The sequence below is a fragment of the Saccopteryx leptura genome, chromosome 3, assembly GCF_036850995.1.
Source record: "Saccopteryx leptura isolate mSacLep1 chromosome 3, mSacLep1_pri_phased_curated, whole genome shotgun sequence".
Classification (NCBI taxonomy): Eukaryota; Metazoa; Chordata; class Mammalia; order Chiroptera; family Emballonuridae; genus Saccopteryx; species Saccopteryx leptura.
This window is the reverse complement of record NC_089505.1, coordinates 110,321,820-110,339,944: the sequence shown is the minus strand read 5'-3', so window position 1 is coordinate 110,339,944 and position 18,125 is coordinate 110,321,820. Positions and strand designations below refer to the sequence as shown.

The window sequence follows — 18,125 nt, the reverse complement described above, 5'->3', positions numbered from 1 at the left end:
TTCTAGTTTAAAAATTCTGGGGCTTGTATTTGGCAGCAAGAGGAGTTCCACAAACCCATTCTCTAGAGAAATAAGCAAAGCTGGTGAAAACTTAAAAACAACCATTTATATTATTTGGAAATTGTCCTTAGCCCTACGGACAGCAAATGAAAAAACAGTGATTCAGGAAAAGCTACTAAACTGCAGTAAGAACAATGGGAGTCTATGACAGTTGACTCACCACCTGCTTCATATCCCCAGCTCAGCAGTTCAAGTGACAAGCTACACTGGCTTCTCTCCTGTCAGTTCCCAATCAAAGATTAAAGTATCTCACCAGGAGGGGCTGGTCACCAACCCCTCCAACTACAAGTTCACTGGTCAGTGCGGACAACAGGCTAGGGCTCCCTTCCTCTACCAGCTCCCTCCCACAGGATCAAAGCCCTACTACAGCCCTGGCTGGTTGGCTCAGTGGTAGAGCGTCGGCCTGGCGTGCAGAAGTCCCGGGTTCGATTCCCCCCCTCCTTCCTCTCTGTCTCTCTCTTCCCCTCCTGCAGCCGAGGCTCCATTGGAGCAAAGATGGCCCGGGCGCTGGGGATGGCTCCTTGGCCTCTGCCCCAGGCGCTAGAGTGGCTCTGGTCGCGGCAGAGCGACGCCCCGGATGGGCAGAGCGTCACCCCCTGGTGAGTGTGCCGGGTGGATCCCGGTCGGGTGCATGCGGGAGTCTGTCTGACTGTCTCTCCCTGTTTCTGGCTTCAGGAAAATACAAAAAAAAAAAAAAAAAAAGCCCTACTACAGAAATGGCAGGCTAAGAATGGTGGGGTCCAAATCACTCTCACCCCTCACTTGTACAACAGAGATTCCATGTCAGAAGATGCAGCTGAGAAGATCAGAGGCTAGCACCCCACCCAGCACTCAGAGAAGTGGCTCAGAGATTATGCCTGGGGGAGAGTAAATTCGTAAAAAAAAAAAGCCCTGAAGCTTTCCACAAAGAAATTGACTCTATTTAAAACAATCAAAAACTTCAAACCTAAGGGTAAAAGAACAGTTCCTCTTAATTAAGACCCTGTCCATATACTTCCAAAGTCTATACTTAGTCCATATTACACTATCATTAATAAGGAAATTAAATGAAGTGTTCATAGTATGGTATGATCAATTAACTACCCACTCTTTGCCATAACTTGTTAAATCTCAGATGGTGAAAATATCTAACTTATAATGTATATAAGCAACCAAGCACATTACCCAGGAAACAATACACAATTAATATAGGCAGATCCCACATTCCTTTCCCCTAGAAAATTAAAAGAAGAAAGTGCAAGAAACATACCTGTCTGGCATTCTTTGTTTTGGGTATGTGGTTTGCAGGAGGTGGCTTTAGTCTGTGTGATGGGTTTGCACAATAAAGCTTTATTCTTCAAAATTCTTGGAGGCTGGGAAGGTGGCAGTTTCAGAGCATCTGTTTGTGTACTTGCCTAGTTAAAAACAAAAATCAAAAGAAATTAAAAATAAATCAAAGAAACCAAAAACATTTTCAAAAGCTTATCATTAGTTATAGAAATTATATTTTAAAGAAATATTATATTGAAATTACACGGAAGACACAGAACATAAATATTCAATTAAATATTTAAGGGATACAGTATTCTTGAAATTGCAATATTTTGATAAGATATCAATTAGAAATATATCTAATTACCATTTCTGTTTACCAAAAAAAATACTATTTCTATTTTAAGTCATTGGTGATAAAGAACAAAGTTGGCCAAGTTTAGAATGAGAACTGTTTCTTCCTGACTAAGTTTTAGATGCATTAGTTTCAAGAAAACTAGAAATAACAATCAGTTATAATCAATTCAGTGACTTGAAAAAAAGATCATACAAATGTTATCCCAGAGACCTGGAAACACTTTAGAAATGCCATTGTGTTAGTCAGAAGTTATTCTCATTATGTATTTTTTCTTATTTTAAGAGAAAAAGCAAAATAAATAAATAAATAAAAATTGGGTGAAAAAGAGGAATGCTTATCTACAGCATAATCTGTACTGGGTAGAAAACAAACTACATTTTATAAATTATCACACTTACAATCTGACTATATTACAAATGCCTCAAAAACTTGTATGCGCCTGAGTGGAGGAGGGTAGAGGAGTAATAGATGGTAATGGAGGGAGATTTGAGTTAGGGTGGTAAATAATTTTATAAACCAATGTCACTCTAATAGACAATAAAAAAATACCTTTTATGCTTGAATTCTGTACAACTAAATCTACAATTAAAAAAAAACTTCAGTAACTACGTAGATAGCAAGCATTCAAAAAAAATTAAAGTATATAAAATTAATTAAGCAACTAGAAAATGCTGATCCTGAACAAAGATAAATGAGGCCATGAAATTTATTTATATAATAAAGAAGAAAGTAGCTCAGATATATTCACATGACATAAAAATGGAAAACCAGTGGTAATACCAATAAAAATAAAACTTACATCCCCAATGATTTTTGCTGTTACTGTTGGAACTGCACCTGATATAAATTAAAAAATATATTTAGGATCTTATACAATTAGCATAAATTAAAAGCTGATTATTGGGCAATAAACCTAAAGTCTCTCATATTAAAAACATGTATTATCTTAGTTTATTTCAAGAAAAGACTAGCATTTAAAGTATAGTATGATGAAAAAAGACATGGGAATTATGAAAACACTAATGCCCTAGCAGCCCACAGTGAGCCACCACTCTTAACATGGATGCATCAAATGTAAGAAAATGATTGATGGTAAAAAAAATATATAGAAAACTACTAGATTGACCTCAAAAAGGTTCGATAAATGCTTTCAAATGAAGTCATACCTTGTAACACGCTGTTAGAATTCACTGTGGGCTGAGCAGCAGGAGCACTTGCTAATGAGACTACATTTGCTATAACTGGAGTTGAATCTTTTCTTAGCGATGGGGGCCCTGCTGAAGCAGCTGACACCATGGAAATACTTGCTGATTAAAATAAACAAAAATTTTAAAACCTCTTGTAATTTATATGCACATACATAAAAGCCACCATCTCAAGGAGGTTAAACAATGCTTCTAAGTTTAAGTAAATTCTGTTGAAGCAGAGTCACTTCAGGTCTGAGTTGGTTTTTTTTAATTTAGTGAAAATTAAAAGTATTCTGTGTACTTTATCTTGCAGTACTATGCAGAGAATATATTTAGGAGGTCATGAGACTTAAACTGTACATCCTTTTTACAGTGTCAAATCCTTTTGTAAGGGAGTCAAGGTGTATATATCCAATTACAACACATTAATTGCCGTTCTTTCCCATAAAGTCCTTAAAGAGTTTATTTAATTCAATATGCTCAGAGAAAAGTAAAAAAAATCCAAAACAAAACTCAGGTGGTTAAACAAAAAAGGGACTTAAATGTTAATGTCACAGCAATAGAATGAAATTTGTTTCATGACATTACTGGCAATTATTTTAATGTTCCCAATCTGTATAAGTACATAGTTAGTCCACCACACTAACCAAAGACTAAATTTTGACTTAAATTTAATTTTACCTGCATTATTTTGTGAAGGTGGGTCACACATACTTTGCTGATTACAGAACATCAAAATACAAAGCAGGTTACAAAAATGTTTCATTTCTCCTCGCCATTTCAAAGACTCGCAGAGTTTACCCTGTCGCTTACAACCATCACATTTGGCCATCTGTAAAAGAAACAGAAGATAGTAAAGGAGTAAGAAACAAATTATCTGTGGTCTGATAGAATATAATAAGGATACATATTACAAGTAAAAAAATTAACTTAGAAAATAAGTCACAAAAATGAAAATTAAGTATCCTAAAATGATAAATACTTATCTATCAATGATTTTATACTAAAAATTAAAGTCATATTATAGAAATGCCAATAAACAATAATAAAAATAATGAAATAAGACCCATTTTCCTCAAAGATTTCAGAAGATAAATTCTTTCTTTTTTTTTTTTGTCTTATATTTTTCCGAAGCTGGAAACGGGGAGAGACAGTCAGACAGACTCCCGCATGCGCCCCACCGGGATCCACCCGGCACGCCCACCAGGGGGCGACGCTCTGCCCACCAGAGGGCGATGCTCTGCCCCTCCGGGGCATCACTGTGTTGCGACCAGAGCCACTCTAGCACCTGGGGCAGAGGCCAAGGAGCCATCCCCAGCGCCCGGGCCATCCCCGCTCCAATGGAGCCTCGCTGCGGGAGGGGAAGAGAGAGACAGAGAGGAAGGAGAGGGGGAGGGGTGGAGAAGCAGTTGGGCGCTTCTCCTGTGTGCCCTGGCCGGGAATCGAACCTGGGACTTCTGCATGCCAGGCCGACGCTCTACCACTGAGCCAACTGGCCAGGGCCAAGATAAATTCATTTTAGCTAATAAACAAACAGAATTATAATCTTAAATATTTTAATGTCTTTTAAAAAAATTATTTATTGACTTTAGAGAGAGGGGAAGGGAAGGAGAGAGAAACACTGATCTGTTGCTTCACCCATTCATGTATTCATTGGGTGATTCCTGTGTGTGCCCTGACCAGGGATCACACCCACGACCTTAGAATATCAAGATGATGCACCAACCAACTGAGCTACTTGGTTAGGGCCTTATTTTAAAGTCTTAAGATTGTTATGTCTTCTCCAAGAAACTTAAAAACAAAAAAATATATAATTTCAAGGACATAAAAGTCTTCCAAAATCTCATTTTAATCCTGGAAGAGAATATAATACATTTAATCTTAAAAGTTTAAATAATTAAATTGTCCTTCATACTTCAATAAAGAATTTAAAAAGGGAATAATTTATGCCCTAACTTAAAAACCCACAGACATGAATTACATTTACCTGATAGAACAGAACTGTATATTTGGACATGCATTCTTCACAACAGAACTCTTCCATCTTCCCCCCCAAATTATTCTTTACTAATTTGGGAGATGTCTGTAAACAATAACTGCACATTTTACAGTGACTTCCCCAAAGTTTTGCCAAGTCATGTTTATAAAGCAATTTGCAACCTAAAAATAGAACCAGAAAAGATAAAATTAACATCAGGCAGAAATATTAAGTATCTTCATCTTTAATTAAATATCCTACAACAAAGTTTCCTCACCAAACCTGAGTGCTCACCAATTCAATCAAGAGATCAATAGAGGTCTGATACTATCACTTACAAAATATCATAGTATATCATATATAGTAAAAGTCTATTTGTTTAATGAAACTTGTTTTATTTGGTTATGTGATATCACAATGTAAAATATATTTCCTTTTTTGTGTTGGGTTCAAAAGGTTTGAAATCCACTAGTCTAGTAGGCTAATTTTGTGCAGTTCTTTTTTTTGAAGATTTATTTATTGATTTTTAGAGAGTGAGGGAGGAAGGGAGAAAAAAGGAGACAGGGAGGAAGAAAGAAAAAGGAAGGAAGAAGGAGGGAAAGAGAAAGAAGGAGGAAGGGAGAAGAAGAGAGAGAGAGAAAAAGCAAGAAGCATCAACTCACAGTTGCTTCAATTAAATTGTTCACTGATTGATTGTGGTATGTGCCTTGACCAGTGCAAGTCTGGGATTTTGAACACCTCAGTGTTGCAGGTCAATGCTCTATCCACTGCACCACCACAGGTCAGGTTCTTATGCAGTTTTAGAATAAAACAAAACATGCTAAACATATAAGACAGTCATTTAAATAAAGAAGAAAATCTACCTCATACTGATGTGCAAAATCAGATTACTTATATTCAGAAACATAATGGCTGTTCAAAACAATAAAAGAATCTTAGGTTGCTCTAAGTTTAATAAGCTCCCTTTAGAAGCTCTAGTACTAAAAAAAAATCCCTGTCAACCTAATATCATTAAATGTTTTTTCACATTACTGTCACCTTCTGCAATATACTTTGAGGATCGTTTCCTTCATTTTAACATTTATATGATATGAAGGGTTAGATCAGAAAAGGTCGAACCAAGCATAAACCAAACAAAAAAGGTTTTGTGTATTATACACAGAAGATAAAATAGTAACAACTTAAATCACCAAGTACTTTCAAAACAACCAACATACTCAGTAGTAAGATAACCTTCTGTCTTTACCTTCACTACAGAATGACTTGTCAGCACCTGAGAATCTCACAGTTTCCTTTACAATTTTCTCAATTTTACAATATTCACACATTGCCATTACGTGGTTTATTTTCTTATATTCATCAGAACAATTCTTGCCACAGAACTGAAACATTTTCCCCTGCAAAGAAATAATCATTGAATACTAATTAAACATTTGCTTTATATTTTGGAAATCTTTATCCTTCTTACTCTCAGAATAAATAGTGTAATTTTGAGAGATAAAAAGCCCAAAACAATTTTATAGATAGGCCAGTTTATTCTCAAACACTTTATCATAATCCTATACTTTACCTTATAGTCAAGAAGTTCTGGTTTTGTACCAAAAAGACGGTTACAGTGCTGACACTTAAGTTTTATAACACTTCGTGCAAACCCAACATGTTGAGATTGAGCAGCAAGACGCTGGAGACCAGCTGCAGCAGAGCTATTGATGGAGGTGGGAGAAACAGCAGAAGTGCTGCTTCCTCCTGCTGACACCGTTGAACCTCTAGGGATGCTTACAATTACTTGGCCCTGAGACAAGGGCACTACTGAAGAATTCATGCCTGTCGGTTTGTTAAATAAATTCTGGAGGGAGAAAAAAAAAAAGATCAAACACGAAAGTACTGACTGTAAGTATACCAAACACAGCTACAGGCACTTCAGATACATTTGTGAACAAAAATCCCTAACTTTGAACAGCTTAAACTTTAATGGAAGGAGTGTCATTTATAACCAAAAAATAATATAATTTAAGTGATAATCTTAAAAAATAGTATTTTTCCCATAGATAATAAAGGTGATAATAGTACCATTTAATTTTATAGAAGGCAGTTATGTGGCATGCCCCAAATATAGGATGAACCAAAAAAACCCCAAGTTTCATAGGACTGAAATAGAAATTATAGCGATCCAGGCATAAGCAAACAGCTAACAATTGCACATTACTATAGAAGGCGACTGGCTACCTGGAGACGACAAAGATCCCTGAAGCCGTACCTGGAAAGCTACCACACAACTGTAGCTGCAGAAGTTGCGTATACTTCCATCAGACATGGCTAGGTGATACTGAGGGATTGCTGAAGTTTTACAACTGTTACACTGAACTTGTACACCTTAGCAAATCAAAATAAAAACTAATGAGTAATATATATATATAAATATACACAAATGTATGAGAAGATAAATAAGTACTATACAAGATACGAACAATCAAGGGACAGGTCTAGTTGTAGGAACTGAAACTAAATCACATTACATATAGAAAGTAACTACCGTATTTTTCGCTCCATAAGACGCACCCCCCCAAAGTGGAGGGGAAAATACCCATGCATCTTATAGAGCAAAAAATACGGCATTTTATTAAATATTTTAACACACCATTTGGTTCAGAATACTTTTTCCTTATTTTCCTCCTTAAACCCATAGGTGTGTCTTATGGTTAGGTGCATCTTATGCAGTGAAAAATACAGTAACTTAACATTAAAAATATTTCTTTAAGCCTGATCAGGCGGTGGTACAGTGGATAGAGCATCGGACTGCGCGATGCAGAGAACCTAGGTTTGAGACCCCGAGATCGCTGGCTTGAGCAAGGGGTCACTCACTCTGCTGTAGCCCCCCAGTCAAGGCACATTTGATAAAGTAATTAATGAACAACTAAGGTGCCACAATGAAGAATTGATGCTTCTCATCTCTTGCCCTTCTGTCTGTCCCTATCTGTCCCTCTATCTCTGTCGTCAAAAAAAAAAAAAGAATATAAAAATATTTCTTTTAAAGTTGTCAGTCTACCCAGAAAATCTAAGACTAGTAAATCTTATAATAAATCAGGTGTGGATAAAGAAAATGTATTAAAGAAGCCATAGGAAATTCTTTGGGTAAGGATGAATGCACTAATAAGCAAGCAAATAAACATAAAATAAGCAATCAGGTGATATTTTACAACACAGATCTGAATACTCTGAATTTGCCTTAAAAGTCAACCATATTTGGATAGAAATCTGTACTCTAAAAACAAAGCAATAACCATTTTTTTAATGATTATATTTATATAGTTTACAAAACCAGTATTACCTGCAGAAGTAACCATTTTAACTCTGTAAGCAGATAAGCAATTAACAGAACAGAAAAGCTCTGTCTTTCCCAAGCTATTGGTGTTTTCAATCATCTCTGCTGAAGACCTCAATGATTTGCAAAGCGCACATGGTGTGATTTTGGCTGATTTCTATTAAGAAAATAAAATAACATTCATTTTTACCAAATTACAAGTAAAAGCTTAACTCTTTAAAATGTTTATACTAAACACTGTTGCTTTCAAACTTTTATGAGTTACAATACTCAGTAACAAACTTTATAAAGAGGCCCAGTGCAAACATATTCCTAAGGTTTTGTGTTATTTTATATAATGTGTCACGTCCTATACATACTAGGTGCTTTCTCATTCTTACTTCATACAAACCTAAAAACACCTCAGTGATATAGGCTGAATGATACTCTATTTATAAGCAAGTAAATGGATTCAAGGAGTTTAACTGCTTTCCCCAAAGTAAAATTCTATTTAAATAGAAAGTCTGGGAATCAAACCAAGATTTGATTTACTTCTAATTTAAGTTCTTTATTTTACAGGTGTTGTAATATGAAGTAATAAAATAATTTAAAATTAAGACATTTCAACCTATTGCTCCTTCTCCTGTGGAATATGCACCATCTTCCAATTGACTGACTCCAAGTAACTTTTTGTACTTCATACAATACCAAAAAAACATTTGGACAAAGATAAAACACATGGCGATAGCAACTGGGTGTTTCTCCCATGAGAGCAAAAACAAGTTGCTCCTAAAAGAAGCTAAGCCTTTTAAATGAGTTTGTATATTAATCAGAAATAAATGGAACCACTGTAAAATGTTTAAAATTCTAGAATCACTGCAAAGTTTTAAGAACAATTTAAATAAATTTCTCAATCAACATCATTAAATTCACAAATTAGGTTGACTGTAGAAAAATTCACTATTTTAAGAAAAAGAATGATCAGCAAAAGCATTGAAACAGGAAGCCAATGTAAAATTTTAAATGTAAAAAGTTCTTACTATTACTGTGGGTTTCTCAATTTTAAAATCTATTTTTTGATCAAAATTCACTAACAAAAAATAAATTGAGTACAAAACTGCATTAGACATTTGTCATCCAAAATATCCAATTAAAAAAAAAAAAAGATATCCAATTTACCCTCTAGAAACCTCAACTTACAAACAACTGTAAACCTACTTTGCTCACCACTGTATACACTACTTATAAAATTCTTTTTATAAAGTTTTTAACAGATATTCATTCAACTATTTACATGTAAAAATACTAATTAACTTAATAATTAGAACTTAATATTTTTGTGACTTTTTCGTAAGTAATTTCCATCAAAAATTTAGATGCCCCTGAAGTTAACAAAATCATAATTAAATATGGTCATGTACCTGTTTATATGCTGTAACACACGTTGAACTACAAAACTTCTTAGACTGTCCCTCTATCTGAAGCATGTGGCACTGTCCAGAGCCACTGTAACAGTAACCCCCACAGTTCTCACAACAGTTCATGGTGAGGTTGTTAGCAGAGCGAAACTTAGAGAAGCAGGCATCACTGCAAAGCTTATGCACCACATTTTGGTAATTCACTTCATGTCGAATCTAGAAATTAAAAAATAACATACAAACAAGCAGAAACCATCAAAAGCTGCTCTTTATCGCTTCTTGGCCCTTGGACTAAGACCAAGTGTGAAAGTTGTTCTTTAAGTACAAACATTACACTCCTCCTCCCCCAAATAAAGGTAAAAGACAACTTACAACAGCATTCTTCTGACACATGCTGCATTTGGTTGAAATGCTATTCGTATTTATGGTAACAACAGGTTTTCTTTTCAGTTCATATGTTGACAAACATGACTGGCTGCAAAAATCTTTACTAACGGTGGTATTTTCAAACTGGGCACTGATTACATCCTTTGGATTTAAAATGTCTCTAAAAGTGATAAAGATAAATAAGCCACAGTATAATTCATATTTCTCCTTTTTTTGAGCTAAATAAAACAAAATAGAGGTAATTACAATATAGGAAAAGTTCAATGATATTTAAACCAGAAAACCTGGGTTTTCTTGGATAAACTGATAAAGTGCTTTAATTCTGTTCTATAAAATGGACATAATACAGACTTACTTCAAGGAACTGTTAAGAAAATTAGTATACTATGTTTCCAGATTAAAAAGGATATATACATCAGTTATCATTCAATGATCTCTAGTAGGAAAATTATATAAAAAATTTCATTTTCTTTAGCCTCTTCTGAATTTTCAAAATATTCTTTAAAACTAATTTATTTGAAAAAATTGAGGCCCTGGCCGGTTGGCTCAGCAATAGAGCATTGGGCCAGCGTGTGGAAGTCCCAGGTTCGATTCCTGACCAGGACACACAAGAGAAGCACCCATCTGCTTCTTCACCCTTCCCCCTCTCCTCTCTCTCTCTCTCTTCCCCTCCCAAAGCCAAGGCTCCATTGGAGCAAAGTTGGCTGGGGCACTGAGGATGGCTCCATGGCCTCACCTCAGGTGCTAGAATGGCTCCAACTGCAGCAGAGCAACGCCCCAGATGGGCAGAGCATCACCCCCTGGTGGGCATGCGGGTGGATCCTGGTCCTGTGCATGCTGGAGTCTGTCTGTCTGCCTCCCCTCCCCCCAACTTCTTACTTTGGAAAAATTTGAAAACCGCTACCTTTTAAAAGTAAAAACACATTTTCAACTACAGTGTATATTGCAACATGATTATGTAAAATTGAGCATTTTCATATCTAAATAATTTAGTTTGTAATCACCAGTAGCAACAGCAATCAAGTTTGAGATTGGCCCTGGCTGGTTGGCTCAGTGGTAGAGTATTAGTCCAGTGAGTGGATGTCCTGGGTTTGATTCCCAGTCAGGGCATACAGGAGAAGCGCCCATTTGCTTCTCCATCCCTCCCCCTCCTACATCCATGGCTCCATGGCCTCTGCCTCAGGCACTAAGAAGAGCTCAAGTCTGACCAGGCAATGGCACAGTGGATAGAGCATCAGACAGGGACACAGAAGACCCAAGTTTAAAAGCCCAAGGTCACCAGCTTGAGTGTAGGATCATAGACATGACCCCATACTCTTTATCGCTTCTTGGCCCTTGGAGCTGGCTTGAGCCCAAAGGTCGCTGGCTTGAAGCCTAAGGTCGTTGGCTTGGGCCCAAGGTCACTGGTTTGAGCAAGGGGTCACTTGCTCTGCTGTAGCCCCCTGGTCAAAGCACATATAAGAAAGCAATCAATGAACAATCAAGGTACTGCAACAAAGAATTGATGCTTCTCATCGCTCTCTCCCTTCCTATCTGTCCCTATCTGTCCCTTTCTGTCTCTGTCACACACAAACAAAAAAGAAGAGCTTGGTTGCTGAGCAATAGAGCAACGTCCCAGACGGGCACAGCATCACCCCCTAGTGGGCTGGCTGAATGGATCCCTGTCAGTCGGTAGGAGCACATGAAGGAGTCTGTGTCTCTGCCTCCTCTCCTCTCACTGAATTAAAAAAACAACAACAAAGATTAAAATTCAAGTGATTAAGACTCCCTACCACTCCATCCCTTATCCTACCTACTCCAAATCAGTCTTCCTATATCGTAAGTTATCATAGTTTAAGTGTAAAGCATTTTAAAAACCAATTTTAAAAAATACCTTGGTGAAATCTGCTAAACAGTTGTCTCCTTCCCATAAGTACATACTCATATAACAGTAAATAAACTGTGTTCAATTCTTTCCTCCATCTCTAACAGATTATACTAATGAAGTACTTTTTAGAAAAGATTACAAATATCTGTTTCAATAAAATATAATGGTAAACATAATGGGAATAGTCACAAGGAACACCTGATATTGCACTATGCTGCAATACACAACTTCATACCTCATTTCCATACTTAACAACTCCAGACTACTCTGCAATTTTATGCCCTTACAATTTTTTAAAATTAGGTTATACTGTATTTCATTGAACAGTTGTATTGAGCCCTGCACTAGCTAAACCCTGTTTCAAGATATGGTACAAGTATGCACTCAAGGAGCTCCTACATATGGGGACAAATAGACAAATTATATATAAAATATCGTAAAAAAAGCATCTTTTTATTTATTTATTTTTTATTTTTATTTTTTAGAGAGGGGAGAGAGAGAGAGAGAAGGGGGAGGAGCAGGAAGCATCAACTCCCATATGTGCCTTGACCAGGCAAGCCCAGGGTTTCGAACCAGCAACCTCAGTGTTCCAGGTCGATGCTTTATCCCACTGTGCCACCACACAGGCCAAGAAGCGTCTTAAAATATAAAATAGTGCAATAATTTTGAAAAAGATATGACAATGTACTACATAAAAAGAGAAATGAAGAAACAATTATGTCAGTCAGTGTCATGGAATGTTACCCAAAAGATAAACTTGAGCTGAACCTCAGATAGGAATTTTCTAAAAGGCTAAGGGGATAAGATTTGGGAAAATAGTATAAATCAAGGCAATGGAAGTATTAAAAATAAAATAAGGTATTTCTCATTGCTCTCTAATTACATTATATCTTTTTTTTTAAAATTTATTTATTTAATGTTTTTCTGAAGTTGGAAACAGGGAGGCAGTCAGACAGACTCCCGCATGCGCCCGACTGGGATCCACCTGGCACGCCCACCAGGGGGCAATGCTCTGCCCCTCTGGGGCATCACTCTGTTGCATCCAGAGCCATTCTAATGCCTGAGGCAGAGGCCACAGAGCCATCCTCAGTGCCCGGGCAAACTTTGCTCCAATGGAGCCTTGGCTGCGGGAGGGGAAGAGAGAGACAGAGAGGAAGGAGAGGGGGAGGGGTGGAGAAGCAGATGGGTGCTTCTCCTGTGTGCCCTGGCCGGGAATCAAACCCGGGACTCCTGCACGCCAAGCCGACGCTCTACCACTGAGCCAACTGGGCAGGGCCTTATTGTAGTAGATTATATCTTATGCCAGGATGAAGAGCAATCTTATTCAGATAGTAAAAATTCAGACAATGGTACAATCTACAAGTTATTTGAATGCCATTATATCAATAAATCCAATCTTTCTTATAGTATTAACAAAACTATCCTACAAATTACCTCTTTTATGTAGAATCTAAAAAATATATATATTAATTGATTTTTAGAGATAGAGAGGGAGGGAGAGAGACAAAGAGACAGTAATGCCACCGTTTTCCAGTGTGTGCCCTGACCAGGGATTGAACCAGCAACCTCTGAGCTTTGGGACAATACTCTAACAAAGCTATCCAGCCAGGGCATGAAATATATTTTAAAATAAACAAATCATTAGGTTCCTATGACTAAGAAAACCTAAAAATTAAATGATTAGCTAAAATATATTCAATTTAAACTAAATCCAAGATGCTAAGAGATATGGTTATTATATAAAAGATTAAGAAAAATAAAATTGTTAGTCCAAATGACTAATGAGTTTCTTTCAACCTATGTGCTACTGCTATAAAAACGGCAGTAAGTACCAGGAACAAAATCTTTTCTATCTCCACCTATTCAAATTAAACTGAAATCCATCCTGGGGACTGACTTACAAATCAAACCTGACTGACTATATGGATTAGTGGGGGGTGGGGAGCAGTGCATGCGCCAAATTAACCAGCTACGTGACACTGAGCAGATCTTTAAACTTCTTTTTCCTTATTTTTAAGATACATTTCAATTCAACAATTTTACAATCAGATAACCAGATTATCCCAAACTGTAGTAATGATTATGTAAATAAGAGGGTAAAAAAGGAAAAGTAGTGCAAGCAAAGGAGATGAAAGAGGGGTAGTTCAGGGACTGAAATGAAATATAAAGAAAAACAAGACTGCTCAGTGGTTGAGGAGCGAGCCTTAAAAAAAGGCATTCTGTGACATAAGAAGGGGGATAAGTAAGGAAGAGAAAATGAAGAATGTTAAGGTGACAGGTAAAGAACACCTGAAAGTGAACTGAAAGGGGCAAATGGAAAAAGAGAAGAGATAAGGAAAACCTAACAGAAATGAATGAAGAGAAAGAACAGTTAAGAGTCAAGGAATGACAGGTTGAAAAAAATAAAAAATGTACAGACAAGATTTAACAACTAAAAATAAGTCACCTTAAAGAATTATTAAATTACTTAAGAGCAAGACAGATAAGACATGCAGATAAAAATGGCCTGTCTCCAGATAACACAAGGCAAACACCACACAACAAAGAGATATAATAAATTTAGGTGAAAATAATAACTTACGGGAGGGGCAAAAGTAGGTTTACAGTTGCATGAGAAACAGTTTATTCTTGTGTAATTATGTATTAATTATTGTATTTTCCATATGAACAACTGTAAACCTACTTTTGCCATACCCTGTATGTAGACAATTAAAAACACAGAAAGAGAATACAGTTTCAAATTTCTCTGCGTTTTCTATGACCATTTTGAAATTCATTCATAAATCTTTGAAAGAAGTATCTATGACTATTAATATTTTTAAAAATTGCTAAAATTTTAAAAAGTGCTGATCCCTAAAGAATTAAAGAAAAACCTAAGAAAGTTATTATGTGAAATTATTTCATTGCAAAATAAGAAACAGAAAAGAATTATAAAAATTATCATTTTCAAGTTGATTTAGTCTTAGAATCTGATAATTAATATACCCAAGTATGAATAGACATTAAATGTGGTATATTAAGTACTCAATTTAAAAAGTCTGTTTCACAATTCAACAGTATAAAGAAAGAAGTCTATTTTTGCTAATTTAAACTATAAACATAAAGAGATGTACTTATGACTAACTTCTAGAAAAAGACCTAACCATATTCAAATTTCTTTGTCACTTATTTATGTGCCTTTTTCCAGTTGAACCACAAGAGGGAGCATCTTTTTCCCTTTCTAGACAGAAAGGGCAGCATCCATGTGAAGAAGTATAAAGACAAATATTTAAAAAATAAATCATGGTTTGTGTTGCATAATACAAGCCAACATGTTTCAGAAGAAGCATTATTCATCTTTTTCTGGCTTAGTTTCTATCAATCACCTTACAAATTATCCAAAATTAGTTCATATTATCCAAATATATCAGGATGGCCTTAAAAGGTCCAAGGTCATACATAATTTTTCATTGTTAAACACCGAAATGGAACTTCTGAGGTAGTTTAGAGATACTAAGAAGATCTATCTGTCTACCTATCTATCGGTCTGTGTGTGTGTGTGTGTGTATACAGATATAGATATATAACACACACATACTTGAGTCCACTTAAAGAAAAGTATTAAATAAATTCCAGTTACATAATAGGAAATATAACTTTAAATATTTGTTAGATTTAAGTATCTGTTACCGACAGTTACAACCAAAGTATCGTAGCCATATAATACCTCTAAAATGATATAGTTTTTGTTTTATAAAGTATCTCAACAAGGATGAAAAGATTGGTTTAAAAAACATCTCTAATATATAAAAGGCACATTATTTAAGTTAAAAGAAAGCTAAGCACCTAGCATATAGAAAGAATGAAAGCAACAACTTGTTTATTAATACTAACTAATGTGGCATTTCTCAAAAAAAAATGGAAATGTAGAAAATCAAACGATGCACAGATAAAAGGAAACAAACAAGATAACTTAGAATTCTGCTATACTTAGAGCAACTTGAACAAGTTTTCTTGGTGGGAGGAGGTGGTGGGCGGGCAGGCGGAACTGTATATCCAGTGAGGCACAGTGTGGAGCAGAAAAGCTGTGTAGACCCTTTTCTCTGATAAGCAGTTTGTCCCTTCTGGAGGATTTTTTTACAACCAGAACAGGAAACTCGAACAGCTGTGGCTGGAACTGAAGGAAGCATTTTATTCATGCCAGATGACGCCAGAGGAGGCTGAAAGCCAGTAGTCAACTGTGGAGCTTAAAAAAAATTGCAAGAAAAATGTTTTACTTTTACTACCATGAATTTTAAGTATGCATCTTTCTTTCTCTTCTAGAACTGGTCTTGAAAGCCAATGCTAATTATTCAATGCACAGCCATTCTAATCGGGTAGGGAGAACTGCCTAGTTTACTAATACAAGTAGACACTTCTTCTCACTCATACCGGTCAGAATAAATAAATATAATTCATTCAGTACTGTTTCTTACCAAGAGGACTGCCACTGACTGAAAACACAGCACTAATTTTCAGTTCCCCCTCTTGAGTTTTTTGCTGTTGGCCATGACTAAACTCCTTTAAAAACAGAAAGAAAATAAATAAATACATACAGGAAAGAATAAAAACACAATGTACCTAAAAAAATCCAGACATTGAAGACATTTTACTATAGATATATAGGGGTAGAAAATGTTTATTTACTACATTAACATTAATAAAAAATGACAGCAGCAAAATACAGTAAGGGAATAAGTTTACATATGCTGAGAGAGTAAAAGGCCAAATATGAAAGTAGCTATCTAGTAATTTTATTTTTAATGTTATTACAGTATTTTAAGTTACTGTTTACCTATTATAAAAGTAATATACTCTCACTATGCAAAATTTAGACAAGTAGAAATAAGAAAAACATTCTAATCACATTTCTATCACCCCAAAACAGCTACTGTTATTCTTTTGGTATATTTCTTTCTTGTCATTATACCTCATGCATTCAGAGGCTTTTATTTCTTTATATAGATGTAATTATACTGAATATACCATTCTTATAAAATGACTTTTTGATCACTGTAACCAACTGAGCATTTCCATATTATTAAATATTGCTTCAAAATAACTACTAGTGGCTAAATATCAGTGTTTTTTAAGTTGGAGTCTTAACAGTCCTGGAAGTCTATAGATATACTCTAGGGAGTCTGAGAATTCTAAAAGAATATTTTTTAAAACTGTCTTTATTTCAATGGCATTTTTAGTGAATGTAAACATTTTGTCATAAATATTACATATCACTGAGTTTACTACAAGTTTTAAGTGCTGTAGTTTGCTTTTACAATTATATTATTGCATTGTAAAACCACAAAGTGGTAAATTAATTCATTTTCACACTGAAACCTGCAAAACCTCACAAGACTTCTTATTCTTGGAATTCCCAGGTAACTTCAACATACTCCCTTTCTTTGTGGTGAGAGGTGTCTGTATGTTACTCAAGTTTGAGATATATTTTAATAGACATAGCAGATTACACAGGAGAGAGATTGGGGTGAGGTGAATGAGGCACTTGCTTCAGGCATAAAATTAAAAGCACCAAAAATCTCAGTAATCAAGATAAAAAAAAGTCAATGCAATATTTTTTTAAATAAAAAATAATCCATGATGAGCATAATACCAAAACTTTCAGTAAATAAACAGAGCATCAGTATTTCTAATTTTTCCTTCGTACTCAAGCTCCAACTTGATGGCCCTGCATAGCATCAAGATTACATAACCCCCAATCCAATGTCGGTCCATTTGTTTCCACACATTTGCTATAATCAGTAATTCCATGAAGAACATCTTTCTGAATTTTTATATTTGTATTTTTAGGGTTAACTCCTAAAGAAAGAATCCTTACAGGGGAATTACTAGGAAAACAGGTACATAGTAAAGGTTTTTCATGACAGTCTATTTTTAAAACTTAATCATATTTATTATTATAGTAATTTGTGAAAAAAATCATTTAGAAGGTTTCTCCTGTTTTTTCAATTTGCAAATCTTTTTAAATACCCATTTACAAAATAATGTATTATAATGTAACTTTAGTCCTTTAAACATCTGTTATCAACATTTTCTCCATATGTACTTTGAGTTAAAATTTCATGTCCTGAAGTTTCTATTTAGTTATGCCCAAAAGCTGAGACTTTCTATTCTTCTGCAATAAAACACTAAGAACATGGTTTCATTGTTTATAGTATAGTACTTTAATCCAGAGGTCAACAAATTTTATCTGCGAAGGGCCAGATACTAAATATTTTCAGTGATGCAGGCCATACTGTAAGAATCACTCAACTCCAGAGACAATATGCAAATGAATGAATG

At 35.4% G+C, this 18,125-nt stretch overlaps 1 protein-coding gene across 6 annotated transcripts in view; it reads right to left on the bottom strand.

Moving 5' to 3' along the window:
• The window catches only part of ZMYM4 (zinc finger MYM-type containing 4), a 182,538-nt gene that overhangs the window by 31,976 nt on the left and 132,437 nt on the right, over nt 1–18,125 (bottom strand). For 5 of the 6 annotated variants that reach the window (XM_066375822.1, XM_066375823.1, XM_066375827.1 and 2 more), the window contains 13 exons: nt 16,262–16,346; nt 15,777–16,032; nt 9,926–10,100; nt 9,557–9,769; nt 8,163–8,313; nt 7,092–7,207; nt 6,405–6,680; nt 6,081–6,231; nt 4,844–5,016; nt 3,538–3,688; nt 2,836–2,976; nt 2,469–2,506; nt 1,310–1,454 (listed from right to left, as the gene is read on the bottom strand). In XM_066375822.1, the coding sequence (XP_066231919.1) occupies nt 1,310–1,454; nt 2,469–2,506; nt 2,836–2,976; nt 3,538–3,688; nt 4,844–5,016; nt 6,081–6,231; nt 6,405–6,680; nt 7,092–7,207; nt 8,163–8,313; nt 9,557–9,769; nt 9,926–10,100; nt 15,777–16,032; nt 16,262–16,346 (2,071 nt within the window). The remainder of the gene's footprint in view (nt 1–1,309; nt 1,455–2,468; nt 2,507–2,835; nt 2,977–3,537; nt 3,689–4,843; nt 5,017–6,080; nt 6,232–6,404; nt 6,681–7,091; nt 7,208–8,162; nt 8,314–9,556; nt 9,770–9,925; nt 10,101–15,776; nt 16,033–16,261; nt 16,347–18,125) is intronic. The other variant, XM_066375825.1, reaches the window with a different exon arrangement.